Source organism: Austrofundulus limnaeus, unplaced genomic scaffold (genome assembly GCF_001266775.1).
Source record: "Austrofundulus limnaeus strain Quisiro unplaced genomic scaffold, Austrofundulus_limnaeus-1.0 Scaffold36, whole genome shotgun sequence".
Taxonomy (NCBI): Eukaryota; Metazoa; Chordata; class Actinopteri; order Cyprinodontiformes; family Rivulidae; genus Austrofundulus; species Austrofundulus limnaeus.
Genome location: NW_013952438.1, coordinates 616,840 through 630,478, shown reverse-complemented (window position 1 = coordinate 630,478; position 13,639 = coordinate 616,840). Strand labels below are relative to the sequence as shown.

At 39.0% G+C, this 13,639-nt stretch overlaps 1 protein-coding gene across 1 annotated transcript in view; it reads left to right on the top strand.

The window, feature by feature from the left end:
• The window catches only part of LOC106516233 (lysosome membrane protein 2), a gene marked incomplete at its 5' end in the record, with an annotated part of 33,030 nt that overhangs the window by 3,927 nt on the left and 15,464 nt on the right, over positions 1–13,639 (top strand). Inside the window, 5 exon segments of the mRNA XM_014006490.1 lie at positions 9,622–9,779; positions 10,816–10,963; positions 11,117–11,308; positions 11,493–11,584; positions 12,172–12,291. Of these exon segments, the coding sequence (XP_013861944.1) occupies positions 9,622–9,779; positions 10,816–10,963; positions 11,117–11,308; positions 11,493–11,584; positions 12,172–12,291 (710 nt within the window).

Here is a 13,639-nt window from a genome sequence, read left to right as displayed (position 1 = left end):
TTTTTTTTTTTTTTTTTTCTTTTTCCTGTTTGGAAACTTGTGCTTGTGGTTCCAAAAATGCTGTTTCCACATTGACTCATGACATATTTGTTAATAATAACAATAGTAAAACATCCTGTGTGCACTACTCTAAAATACCTATAAAGATTTCCATCCATCCATCCATTTTCTGTACACGCTTCTTCCTTTTCAGGGTTGCGTGAGTCACTGATGCCCATATCCAGCAGTCACAGTGTGAGGGGCGGGGTACAGGTCGCAAGTCCATCACAGCCTATAAAGATTTTGAAGTTGGAATTGTTCAGATTGAAGAATTTCACTCTGAAAGGAGCTTTTTGGCTGGACCCACCCATTAGAATTAAAACTGAGATGGCGCTGACTGCAGTCTACTGCAGGTAAAACACTGACTGTTTTATTCAGAAGTAGAAGAAAGAAAGCAAAGCTATAGTCACCAAAGAAATGCCTTTTTTGGACCCAATAAAAACACAGAAAACAGAAAAAAAAGCATGCAAAGTTCACTCAGATTTAAACTTATTACAGGAAGGAGAAATAACATTGTACACCACACCATGCAGCCTGTATCTCTCCAACCTATTAGTTCGAAACACCTTAGTTACTCATTTACCTTTTTAAAGTGAAAAAAGGTCTCTAATAATTACACAAATGTTAGAAATCAAAAGAAAGTATTTACAGTGCTAGAGTTCTACCAGCTTGTTGGAGACACCCATAACAAGCAGCTGCACAGACTAAACCTCTGTCTGCTATCAGTCTTATTATTAGTCTGCCAACATCCCATCTGGGTCCCTATCAAACCTGCAGGGACACAATGCTTTTTGTTTACAGTGAGCTTAACGTTCAGTCATCTGTTCAGAGAAGTTCGTCCTGTCTTTTCACCTGCACAACAAGCAACAGGAAGAGCCTTCTGTTAGAAAAACATTGAATTAGGACCATTTCTCACTCTGCCATTTTTCACTCCAATGCTATTGAGAAAAGTAAATAAAATTTGCATGGCTTCATACTGTACAGAGCAAACAGGAGCAGCCTTAGGTATGGTCCAAAACTGATTTTGTTTTATTTTATATTATTATGAATGCTTCATGAAGCCTGCGTTGATTTGGAGCACCAGTTGTCCACTTACTGCTACATCTACACTGTAAGTAAAGTGCAATATTAAAGTGACCAGTAGAGACAGCATTGTGGCTTATGTGGCTAGATAGTTAACCTTGACTTCAGATCTTTAAGTACCAGTACTACAGGTGCAGCCAGTTTTATTTATTGCCATGGCAGATGGGTGATCATGTAAATGTCTGTTTGTCTGGTACGTCTGTTAGCAAAATATCTCCCTCTTCTTGGCTTGCTGTCTTTCCTGTTGTTCTGTTTTTATAGCCAAAATAGAATTTGGGATATAGAAAACATGTCATTTCAAGTTGGTCACTTTAATATTAAGTAAAAAAAAAAAATAGTGTTGTTGTTTTTTTGTTTTAGTAAAATTATGTGCAATTTTAACTGAATTGGTGGAATAAATTTTCAGTCTGAGTTATAAGCAGCATTTTGCAGTGAAAGTTGTAGAGTTGTTGATAACATGCTATTTTTATTTTTTACAGGAAGTGTAGTTTGCGGGGACATTGATCTTTAAATCTGACAGGAAACGTATCATCGTGTCATGTTGTGTGTTTACGCCCATCTCTTTCAGGTCTGCCTTTTCAAATGTTTGGTTCAAGCGGCTCTGCAGATGTTTGATCTCAGTCCCAGAGACAGAAGGTTCAGTGGAACTCGGATAAACACAGCAACATGGGTCATGTTGTTTACAGTTTTTTTTTTCTTTTCTGTAGCACAAATAATCACACTCACATGGGAAAACCTGTCATGAAAGACAAAAAAGTAAAAGCTTTTTCGTATTGGACAAAAAGTATAATTCAAACAAATTAAACTGTTGTCTGCCATGGATGTGATTAAAACATCAGTCAGCAGTAATAATTCTTGTTTATCAATGAAGATTTCTCAGTAAACACTCTAATTAAACTTTTTGATTAACTTTTAATTAAAAACCACGAAGAATTCCTTTTATGCCCAAGTTTTATACTGTGATTGTCTTAATTCAACTTATAGCCAAGAGGGTTTGTGCAATGATCACATGATCTTGTAGCACTTGAAGTATGTTTTGTATGACTCTCAGCTACCACTACACCAAATAATTACTCAATATTCCAAAAACTGAGTTAGTTATAGTTACAGTGGTTTGCAAAAGTATTCATACCCCTTGAACTTTTCCATATTTTGTCACATTACAACCACAAACATAAATATATTTCACTGGAATTTAATGTGAAAGACCAACACAAAGTGGTATACAATTGTGAAGTGGAAGCAAAATTTTACATGAATCAAAACATTTTTTACAAATAAAAAACTGAAAAGTGCGACGTGCAAAAGTATTCAGCCCCCTTTTCCCTGAGTGCAACCAATTGCATTCAGAAGTTGCCTGATGACTGCTAATGACTCAAAAGGGTCCACCTGTGTGTAATCTAATCTCAGTACAAATACAGCTGCTCCGTGACGGCCTCAGATGTTGGTTAAGAGAATATTGGGGAGCAAACAGCATCATGAAGTCCAAAGAACACACCAGACAGGTTAGGAATATGGTTTTGGAGAAGTTTAAAGCAGGCTTAGGTTATAAAAAGATTTCCCAAGCTTTGAACATCTCACGGAGCACTGTTCAATCCATCATCCGGAAATGGAAAGAGTATGGCACCACAGTAAACCTGCCAAGACAAGGCCGTCCACCTAAACTTACAGGCCGAACAAGGAGATCACTGATCAGAGAGGCAGCCAAGAGGCCCATGGTGACTCTGGATGAAATGCAGAGAGCCACAGCTCAGGTGGGGGAAACTGTCCACAGGACAACAATTAGTCGTGCACTACACAAATGTGGTCTTTATGGAAGAGTGGCAAGGAGAAAGCCATTGTTAAAAGAAAACCATAAGAAGTCCCGTTTGCAGTTTGCCAGAAGCCATGTTGAGGACACAGCAAACATGTGGAAGAAGGTGCTTTGGTCAGACGAGACCAAAATTGAACTTTTTGGTCACAATGCAAAACGCTATGTGTGGCGGAGAAAGAACACTGCACATCACTCTGAAAACACCATCCCCACTGTCAAATATGGTGGTGGCAGCATCATGCTCTGGGGGTGCTTCTCTTCAGCAGGGACCGGGAAGTTGGTCAAAGTTGATGGGAAGATGGATGGAGCCAAATACAGGGCAATCTTGGAAGAAAACCTGTTGGAGTCAGCAAAAGATTTGAGACTGGGGCAGAGGTTCACCTTCCAGCAGGACAACGACCCTAAACATAAAGCCAAAGCTACAATGGAGTGGTTTAAAAAAAAGAATATTCATGTGTTAGAATGGCCCAGTCAAAGTCCAGACCTAAACCCAATTGAGAATTTGTGGCAAGATCTCAAAACTGCTGTTCACAAACGCTCTCCATCCAATCTGACTGAGCTTGAGCTGTTTTGCAAGGAGGAATGGGCAAGAATTGCAGTCACTAGATGTGCAAAGCTGGTGGAGACATACCCTAAAAGACTTGCAGCTGTAATTGCAGCAAAAGGTGGCTCCACAAAGTATTGACTCAGGGGGGCTGAATAATTTTGCACATCGCACTTTTCAGTTTTTTATTTGTAAAAAATGTTTTGATTCATGTAAAATTTTGCTTCCACTTCACAATTGTATACCACTTTGTGTTGGTCTTTCACATTAAATTCCAGTGAAATATATTTATGTTTGTGGTTGTAATGTGACAAAATATGGAAAAGTTCAAGGGGTATGAATACTTTTGCAAACCACTGTATAGCCACCCCACATAACAAAATTTGTCTGGCCCAGTTCTGGCCCACACAACACTTTAACTTGCTAACATTTGGCTCAGATACTACAATGAATGACGGCCCTTTGGTGGCCCAGATATGGTTGGCTACAGGTGGTCAATGCATGGGCCAGCATCACATAAACCAAACCATAACTGGGTCAGTGGCATGCCATCTTAAAAACAGTGCCATCATTGCCAGACCTGGCCCACATTCTGTTGACAAACCACTTGCCATCAGTCATCAGGGCCACCAGATCTGACCCACACCTGTTTGCCAGGTGAGACTTTTGATTTTGGTTTGGTTGATTTATTATGGTGGCCATCTAAAATTAGGACTCCAAAAGTAAATCAGTTGTAAGTTTTATTAAAATATACTGTATGTCTAGTGGCTTATGAGATATTTTGCTGACAGTTCCCAAATGTTATTGATGAAGTTTTAAGAACAAATCTCGTACAATCAGTTAGCTCTTAAAGTATAGGTTTGAGATGACTCTCAGCTACGATCACACCAAATTTTAGCTTATATGCGTAATGTCACTTTTACTACTCTCATGTCAGTCCTTCAGCTTTGTTATAAAAATGTACAACAAAATATCAACTAAAAAGTGACTTTAAATGACTGAGTCATAGTTTCTGGCAGCTACTGCGGTCACTTTGTCTGGGCTTGTTTGTGTAAAGCACAAAAAATGAACATGTTCATCCTCTGATTGCTTCACATGGGAGTTAAAGTGGTCCCTATCCAGCCACTTTCCCAATAAACCAATGAGTATTAAAGAGGCTTTGTGCACAAGAGACGCTGCTGATGGGAAGGGGATCCTTCACACTGATTCAACTAGCTGTAACTTGAAACAGCTGGAGCATAGCATACAGTCATGATACAGTTTTGGCAAAAGGAGTGTGTAACCCACCCACAGATCTTTTACAACATCAGGTTTTTTTTTTTTTTTTTACTGGAAACAATTTACAAAGTTACAGCTTCAGGGGAAAAACGGCAAAGCAAACATTAAGGTGTCAAACTTTGTTTGATTTTAAACACTTTTACAACCTTTAATAGGATTTTATTCCACTTCCAGTGTCAGTCTGGTCAGTGTTTCCTCTTTCTTTTTTCCAAGACAAGGTCATGAGGCCAACATTTTACAGCCACAACAAAAGTTCAGTTCAGTTTGACTGAACTTTCAACCAGTACTTGTGTTAAATAATTTATTTATCAAACTGCCTCCAAATATAAAGAACGGCAGACACACAGCGGGGTGAAGTCACCTGAGCGCTTTTACTTGCATGCAAGGAGTCCATGATTACAGACAATAGGTGTCAAACCCTGGTCCTCAAGGGTCACTATCCAGCATGTTTTCTTGTTGCTGCTCAGAAACACCTGATTTGCTAGAATAAATGACTAACAGACTTCTACAGAATTTTAAGAGGTAATTGAATCCCTGATCAGGTGTGTTTGAGCAGAGAAATAAGGAAAACATGCAGGATAGTGGCCCTTGAAGACCTGAGTCTTGACACCCCTGTGGGTTCTTAATGTCACCTTGCAAGCCATAACTTACCGTTTTCTAGACCTCAAATCTGGGGCGGCCTCTCGTTACCTGGTTGTTGTTTCACAGCTAAGATGGTGAGTTTGTCTTGTTCCATCATCTTCTCTAACATTGCTGATAAACAACAAAACTCACGGCTTGTCCCTCACGCTACAATCCTCGTCACCTCATCCTTTGACCGGTGCTCCATTATCGGTTGCAAGAGTAGTCAAAGCAGTGACATGTTGAAATAAGTTTGTTGTTTTGCCTTGAAAGACACCTTTTTATAGTCATTTTACCAGGCTATGGAAACAGGTTGAGCATGCAGTGACATGACAGTGTTTAATTTACATCTAAATCAATTACGCTACCTGCAGTTCCACTCTTTTAACCGTAGGTGTTGCTTCAGTGAAATCATACCACGTTGCCACAGGAAAGACAGCAGTAGAAGGGCTTAAATAAATGGTCCCTTCATAGTCAGCCTAACTATGGTTTAGGCTCATTCATGTAATGCTGTAATTACATCCAAAGCAGGATTTCAAAGCAATACTGCTGGATACCCTGGTATACCTTAATCTTCTGCAGGTAATATATAAATACACATAACCTTTCTACAGAGTCCCACTTCAAAACATCTGAACTATCCCTTTAGATACTGAGCGCTGAGAAACTCGGAGGCATTCTTAGCCCAGCTGTGAGATATAAATTATCCAGCAGGTCTTTAGGCCATCTCCCAATGGGGAAACTTTTTTTTCTTTTATTTTTGTGGGGGGGTGGAGTATTTAACTGGGAGATGCCAATCTCATATTTGGTCAAATAAATCCTTCCAAGGCGAGCGTTCCTTATAGGAATGCATATCACCCCCCACTTTTCATGCCAGTTTTAGACTAAGATCGTTTTTGTGTTGAAAAAAAAAAAACAGAATAATTACCACTTTGGTCCACATTTGAAAACAACATTCTGCTCAATTCCATGCAGTATTGGTAATTGGGCATTTGTTAGCACTTGGAGACTCCAAGCCATGTATTTGTTTTTGTCAACCCTGACCATCTTTTAGCAAAATATTTCAGAAATCATTGGGCAGATTTTAATCAAACTCCCAAAAGGTTTTCACTGGGTGTTCAACTACACTTCACTAACTTATGGAGGCAACCAATTTCAAGTTGTCCGCCACAGCTAATCAAGATTAGCCAATGCAAAAATTGAAATATTTCTATTAATTTTAATTACATATTACAGGGGTGTTAAAAAGTTTTGGCCTATTTTTTAAAAAAACATTGCATTAGAAAGCTGTGTAAATGATTACTTTAACTTCTAAAAGTAATGGAAAGTGTGAACCTGCGATGGAAAAAGCAGGTCTAATGTCAAACTAAAGATGAAGCAGTTTTTATTCATTAATATTAGAGCGAGGGGGCAAACTGCGTGTTCCTGCACGCACTGTTTTCAGAGGAAAGTGAAACTTCTGCGAAGGTTTCAATGACATATTAAACATAGCTACTGTAGTTACTTTATTCCTGTTTAAACAAGTACAATATGATGCATCTTGTATTTCATGAACAGTAAAACTACAACGTTTTAAAAAAAAAAAAACATTTAAACCCCTTCATTAGAGCTGAAACGGATCACAGAATGCATTTATTGCTTTCTAGCAGTTGTCATGTAGCAAGTTGAAGCGAGGATTTTGGACATGACACAATTTTTTTCAGAATTAAATAGTTTAACATCATTTAAACAGCAAAAGCTACATGTTTGTTTTTAAAGAAGTATTCAGTTCTGTCAATGTGTGTCTGAACACAGAAAATAAAGCTTTATAGACTCGCTGATTAGGATTCTGCTGGGTGTTATCACCTGCATGAGTTTGGCAGCTCTAACTTAATTCTCAACATAGACTGGTCTAAAACACTGACCCCATGAAAGCGACGGGCAATAGGCATTAAAATCAAAAGTACAATTTATAGTGAGAGGGACCTAAAATGATTGCCCAGCACCTGGCATTTAATTTAGTTTTAAATTATACACCAGATAATTTGAATATATAAAATGAAGTTTGAACTCTTTTTCAGTGTTTTGCTCTTATAAAAACAGTATTTCAGCCGCGCTCTGAGATGTTTGTAGGTCCTTTTCAAGCCCTGTTTTCTTAAGAAGGCATCATCTGGAGCAATGTTACCCTCACTATGCTGTACGTCCCCACCTCCTGCCTGTTCCTTCACACACACAGAGCTGAACCCATTCCAGATGTGCAAATGCAGCGGAGGAGATAATTCCTGAGAAGCTACTCCCCCAGAACTTGTGATATATTATGACAAGAAGGGGTTACATTTTAGTCAAGTCTTGCAATATTGAGGATGAGAAGTACTTTTTAAGTGTACTACGCTTCTTTCTCTATTTATATTGAACGATCTTTGTAGATGTTGCTCTTTATTGCCTGATGCCAAAGGCAAACGGGCGAGAATGTTTTTTTTTTTTTTTGTGTGTGTATGTTTGTGCATCTTCCTGCATAAAATCTCATAAAAACTAGAAGGAATTTATTAAAACTCTTAGTAAGTAGTTCCTCAGTGGACAGCTCTTGATTTTTTTTTCTTCCTTACTTCATGCTCTGCTTGCAACATCCTGACTGATAAGATCACAACTATTAATAACTAGAACATTGCTTAAAAAAACTACTACATTTTTAAGTTGTGCACTTGATCAGGCATTCAGCCCACCAAAAATGAGCTTTCATTATCCCCCCCCCCCCCCCACACACACACACACACATCTCCAGTTTACTTCTCATTCACCCAATTTAAATTAGATGTTTTGTGTCGCCACAGAGGTGAAGCCTCCTTTTGGAGTACGTAAAGCTCAATGGGAGGATTTATTGAATAGCCTCTGTGGATGGATGTGAATGTCTCCACATCAAAGCCCTGATGTTACGTGTGTTTGTGTATTCACCTGCCACGCATGTTTGTCGATGGGGTGTGGTGTAAGCGTAGCCCTGAGATGAGAGGCCTATTTTCTTCCTGTTTCCCATATATTCCACGTGTCGTGCTGTGAGGGTTAAAGCAGGATTGTTCCGAGTATGAAACCGGCAACGTAGCAAGACCACGCTCTCTGTTCCTCAATCTAAGGTGACGGCTTTATTGTCCTTGGCTACTCAACTAAACTTTTGTCTCTGAGCACAAGTAAAGAGGACCTCAAAGGAGGAGGGGCTGGGAGTGTGGGGGCTGGGGGTTATGCTCCACAAAAATAACGGCTCTGTTGTTTCCAGCTCCTCCTTGTTCTTACCGATTTTTTTTTTCTGTTAACATTCATGTCACATTTGACACAACTGGGCCACAGTGAGATTTTCCCCTTGATGTGCCATTAGGAGGAATACCAATCCTCTTATCTTTCTTATTTCTTGTATTTTTTTTATATGTAATTAAAAAGATTCCCGCTTCTTCAACTTTCATGTGTTTAATCAGCAAGGGTGGTCGTCAGCATTGCTCCTACAGGGCCTCACAAACGCTCCATCCTGAGGAATGTGGCTCAGACCATTAAGGCCGGGGCGCTGCATGAACAGCAGGCATCCAGCTCCTTGCATCACATGGTCTGTCAGAGGCGCTCTCCCAGGCAACAGCCTACAAAGAGCGGGACCCCACCCCCTCACCCTATACCGTTCATGTATGCAGCCAGTGCTCTTGTCTGACTCTCACACAGCAGTTCCTCCCCTCAGAAGGATGTTTTTGGGTTTGTTTTTACTCGGATCTCTCTGGGGGAAACTTTGAACTCAAAGCATGTGTGTCGTGGGGAAGTTCTGTCCTTTATGCAGGAGCAGTGTCATTAGCTATAACCCTAATCAGTGGTACAAAAAACAGTGGAATGTATTGTAGTAAATGCGAACCATGTCTTAACTTTACAAGACCCCACTTGGTCTGGTGACTGATACAAATAATTCAGTGCTTAGCATTCCTTGAAAGAATGTATGAAGCCTTATGGCCTTTCATGCCAGAGATTTAACTACGATAATCTCACGTTTACAAAAGACCAAGTTATAGGCATTTTGGTCAAATTTGACAAGTACAAATTTGCAGAATTTCATCCCATAATGCGATATCTTGCATCTGTTATTGTTTCACACTGAGCTACGTTCACACCAAGTATTGGTTTATTTTGTGCCAAATTAGTTGCGCTTGTGATTCATAAAGATCATAATGACGTAGACGAGAAAAAGGGAACATGAAAGAGTTTCTCAGTTCTTCACCAATTTGTTTTGTTTCAACAGGAGATTGTTTTGGTGGAGGGCAGTCGTGTGTTTGAGTCCTGGAAGACCCCTCCCCCTCCCGTCTACATGGAGTTTTTCTTTTTCAATGTGACCAATGTTGACGAGTTCCTCCAAGGGGCCAAACCACAACTTGATCAGATTGGGCCGTACACGTACAGGTAAGAACAGTCACAAGCACAAAACTGGTAGTCAGATTAGCAGGGAAGATGTTTTTGTTTGATTCATGAATGTCGAACGACATTTTGCATTTTGCATTATATTTTTTTGTAGAAATGCCAGCCTGTATATTTAATATTCATACGTTTAAGTGCACAACATTGTCACCTTTCTTTACTCTTTCTAGTTGTAACTTTGACAACCAACAGGCAAACAGCTGTGAATCTAGGACAACATTCATACACTGTGCAAAGACAATCACAGACTCCAACGAACTGCACACACAGACAAACACACTAAACAAACACGCCTAAATTGGGTTATCTTTCACACATGTCATGTCCAATAACTGCAAATTAGTAAAAACCTGAGAATGAATTGGCAAAAATCATTTTAAATTCCATTTACCTAACAAACTCACAGAAAATAATTACTGGCTATACAGCATGAACTGATTAAAAAAGGGCTGTAACTCAGTTTTACAGACATTAAGCTAAAATTTGATGTTGAATTTACAGTAGAGTCATTCGTAAAACTTTGAATGTATGTACAGTTCATTCTTTTTTTCTGTTTCAAAACAAAAACAAAACAATTTGTGTTTTTGGATGGAAGTTTTATTTTATTTTATTTTTTTAAGCTAAATTTGAAAAAAAGGGTTTTTTTTTCTTGTTGTAATGTTTAAAGCAAAGTCGAGCTTTATATTTTGTTGGTTCACCATTTCAGACCTTCTGGAAGAACTGTGATCATGACCTGGACTCCCAGAGCATTAAGTTTTCACTTACCATGGATAATGTTTTTCTTATTTAGAGGGAGTAGACACATCTTATTGAGAGCTGTTTGATCTTACCATGAAAAAAAAATCCAAACTATACAAAATAGGTTTTGAAACAGATTTTGGAACAGAAAAAACAAAGAACGAAACATACATGGATACTAATGTGAGCAAATGATACCTTTTTTTAAAAATCAAATGTTACCAAAGGTCATTTGCAAAACTTGGAAACAACAATAATGAATATTGAAATTGTGTTTGCACAGGGAGTACAGGTACAAGGACAATGTAACCATGATTAAAAATGGAACAATGGTGTCTGCATACAATACAAAAAGCTTTGTCTTCCTGAGAGAGAAGTCTGTGGGAGACCCAACCGTCGACGCCATCACCACTGTCAACATCCCTATTTGGGTAAGTCATGAATTAAAGGTGTGGAATAAGTAGGAATCCAGGTGGGGTAAAGGGGAGAGTTTGTTCATCTGAACAGTGTTAAGAGTTAATGCTCATCACTATCCTGCTGTATTTTCCCACAATGCTCACATCTGTTCCACTTCATGTCTCTAGGCTGTGATGAACAAGGCAAAAGTCAGTTTCTTCCGTTCCTCAATGGCAAACGTCTATATAAGCGCTACCAAAAGTGAACTTTTTACTACGCGCACCGTCGATGAATTACTTTGGGGCTATGAAGATCCACTGCTGGCCAGAATAGCTGTTGGTAATAAGGAAGTGGACAAGATCTTTGGCCTCATGTACAAGGTAAGTGTAGGTCTAACAAAATATAAAATCTCAGCTGACTTTTTAGCAGCTTACAATGGAAATGAAAAGGTGTTTTTATTATTTCCATAATGAGATGCAGAAGGGATTTGCTTTTTTTTCTTGCGGGGAAATTTGATTGCTTTTGAATTACATTCTAATGAGCTGAACATTTGTTTGACCCTAGAAAAACGGAAGCAATGATGGGGAATTTGTCTTCCACACGGGAGAACAGAACTACTTGGATTATGGACGGGTTGAAACTTGGAAAGGTCAAAGGTTAGCGCTGAAGCAGTCTTGAACAAATACAACCCTTCTTCTCTTTCTTCACACCCAGGGATAACCTGAGAATTAAACAGTTTACCTGATCTGAAGCTTTAAGACTACCAGTGCCATTCAGTTTGTGTGTTTGTCTTGGCTGCTGAGTTTGGCACACAGCATGGCAGGACATCCTGATACTTAGCAATAGCATTTTACTGACCAGTCTAATCCAAAACTCCCATCTCTGGTGCCCTAATGGCCCTAATTGCTCTCATACTTCTGGGAAATTACTTTTTCAAGTGTGTTTGTTGATCAAAGCATCTTTCATGATTGTAATTTAGTTCTTTTATGATTAAAGATGACAACAATGTTGATATAGTTCTAGCAGATTTTTAAAACATTTTGTTTTCTAATTGACTTGTTTTTCTCAACATAGAATACTTTGTACAAATCTATGCATGGTTGTTTTTGAAGACTTTGTTGGGAAAAAATTAATTTTAAGCATTTTGTTGTTATGCAAACAAAAAGTGCACATATATTCATATTTATCTTTATCCCAGGATGTAAAAAAAAAACTACTTTTCTGACATTTTGTTGTTTTGCAGACAGCTGACTTTCTGGTCAAGTAATGAAAGCAACAGCATCATTGGATCAGATGGAAGTGCTTTCCATCCCTTATTGAACAGGGATGAACGCATTTTTATCTTCACTCCAGACCTGTGCAGGTAAAGTTTAGGAACACACCACCGACTGCATTCAAGTTTTATGATTATTAATTTATTAGAAACAGAAACCAGTTAAGTCTATTGTCAAAAAGATGTATTCTCCCCTACAAAGCATTGCCCTTGAGCAGCCTGGAACATCAGGAATGGTTACATTGTATCATTTGCAAAAGCTCAAGCCAACCTTGTAGGTCAAGGTTTCTGTTGTCACAATGTAGCTGATTCTGCTAAATCTGACTTTTTGTCAGAAATGAATAATATTCTCTTGTTGGCTTAAAGTACAATGGATTTAAAGAAGATCAACTTTTCACAGAAGGTATAGATGCTACAACTTAAGATGAAGGCACACTTGCTAAATATCTGGCTAAATCTCAGTGAAAATGTTTCCAGCTGTTTGCTACCCAGTCAGTGCAAATTGGGCCACTTTCAGGAAGTGGACCTTAAAGAGACGAGAGTTGAAGTGAATGCTTCAAACACATGTACACTTTTTGAACATTTAAACATCTATTATTGAAACTGGGAATATTTTAAAGCCTTTTAAAAAGCATGTTTTGTGCTCTTTGAAGTTGGACCATTTCAAATTGGTGTTGATAACTAACCGAGCAAATCAAAGAAAATAAATGCCAACAAGGACTGATGAACAGAAAAGGACTCCGATGCTACCAATTAAGTCTGAGTAAAATCAAAAGAAATCTTTCTCCAGAGTAAAACAAGTCATACCACAATGGCAAACCCTAAACAAGAGCTCAAATCAAACCCACAACCATGAGACGACCCCTGCACAAACAGATGGCCTGCAAGGAAGAACCAGGCAAAACCAAGGGGAAAGGAATTCTAGACTGATCAAGAAGCTGACTTGGAGCCCATCTAGATGGTTGAGACAGATCGTGGTGACAGCCTGAAGCGTCCGTATCAAAGACTTTAAAGGGGCAATATCGCGTAAAATCATCATTTTTGAATTTTCTACCATGTTATAATGTTATACTCTCATAAAAACATGCCCAAAGCCTTGCTCTGACTCATTCATGCATGTTTGAGAAATCCTGCAGCGTTTTTAGGCAGCCATGCTGAGGAGCAAAACGACAGGTGGGGACCAGAAACGCCTTTTGGGACCAGGAACGCCCCTGGGACGTGTCTTTAAGCCGAGCTTCCTCATCACGGAGCACACCTCCCCACCCCACACACCCCACCCATGTCTCCTGCAGGCTCTCGGCAGAACGAGTGAAACTGAAAGTGAAACTTAAATTTTCTGCTGAGCTGCTAACTACTTCTCACTCGGTGAAGCTCTTTTCAGATTCTAAATACCTTTTGAGGAAATGTATTTTTAGATGCCAATTGAACTACGTCGGAG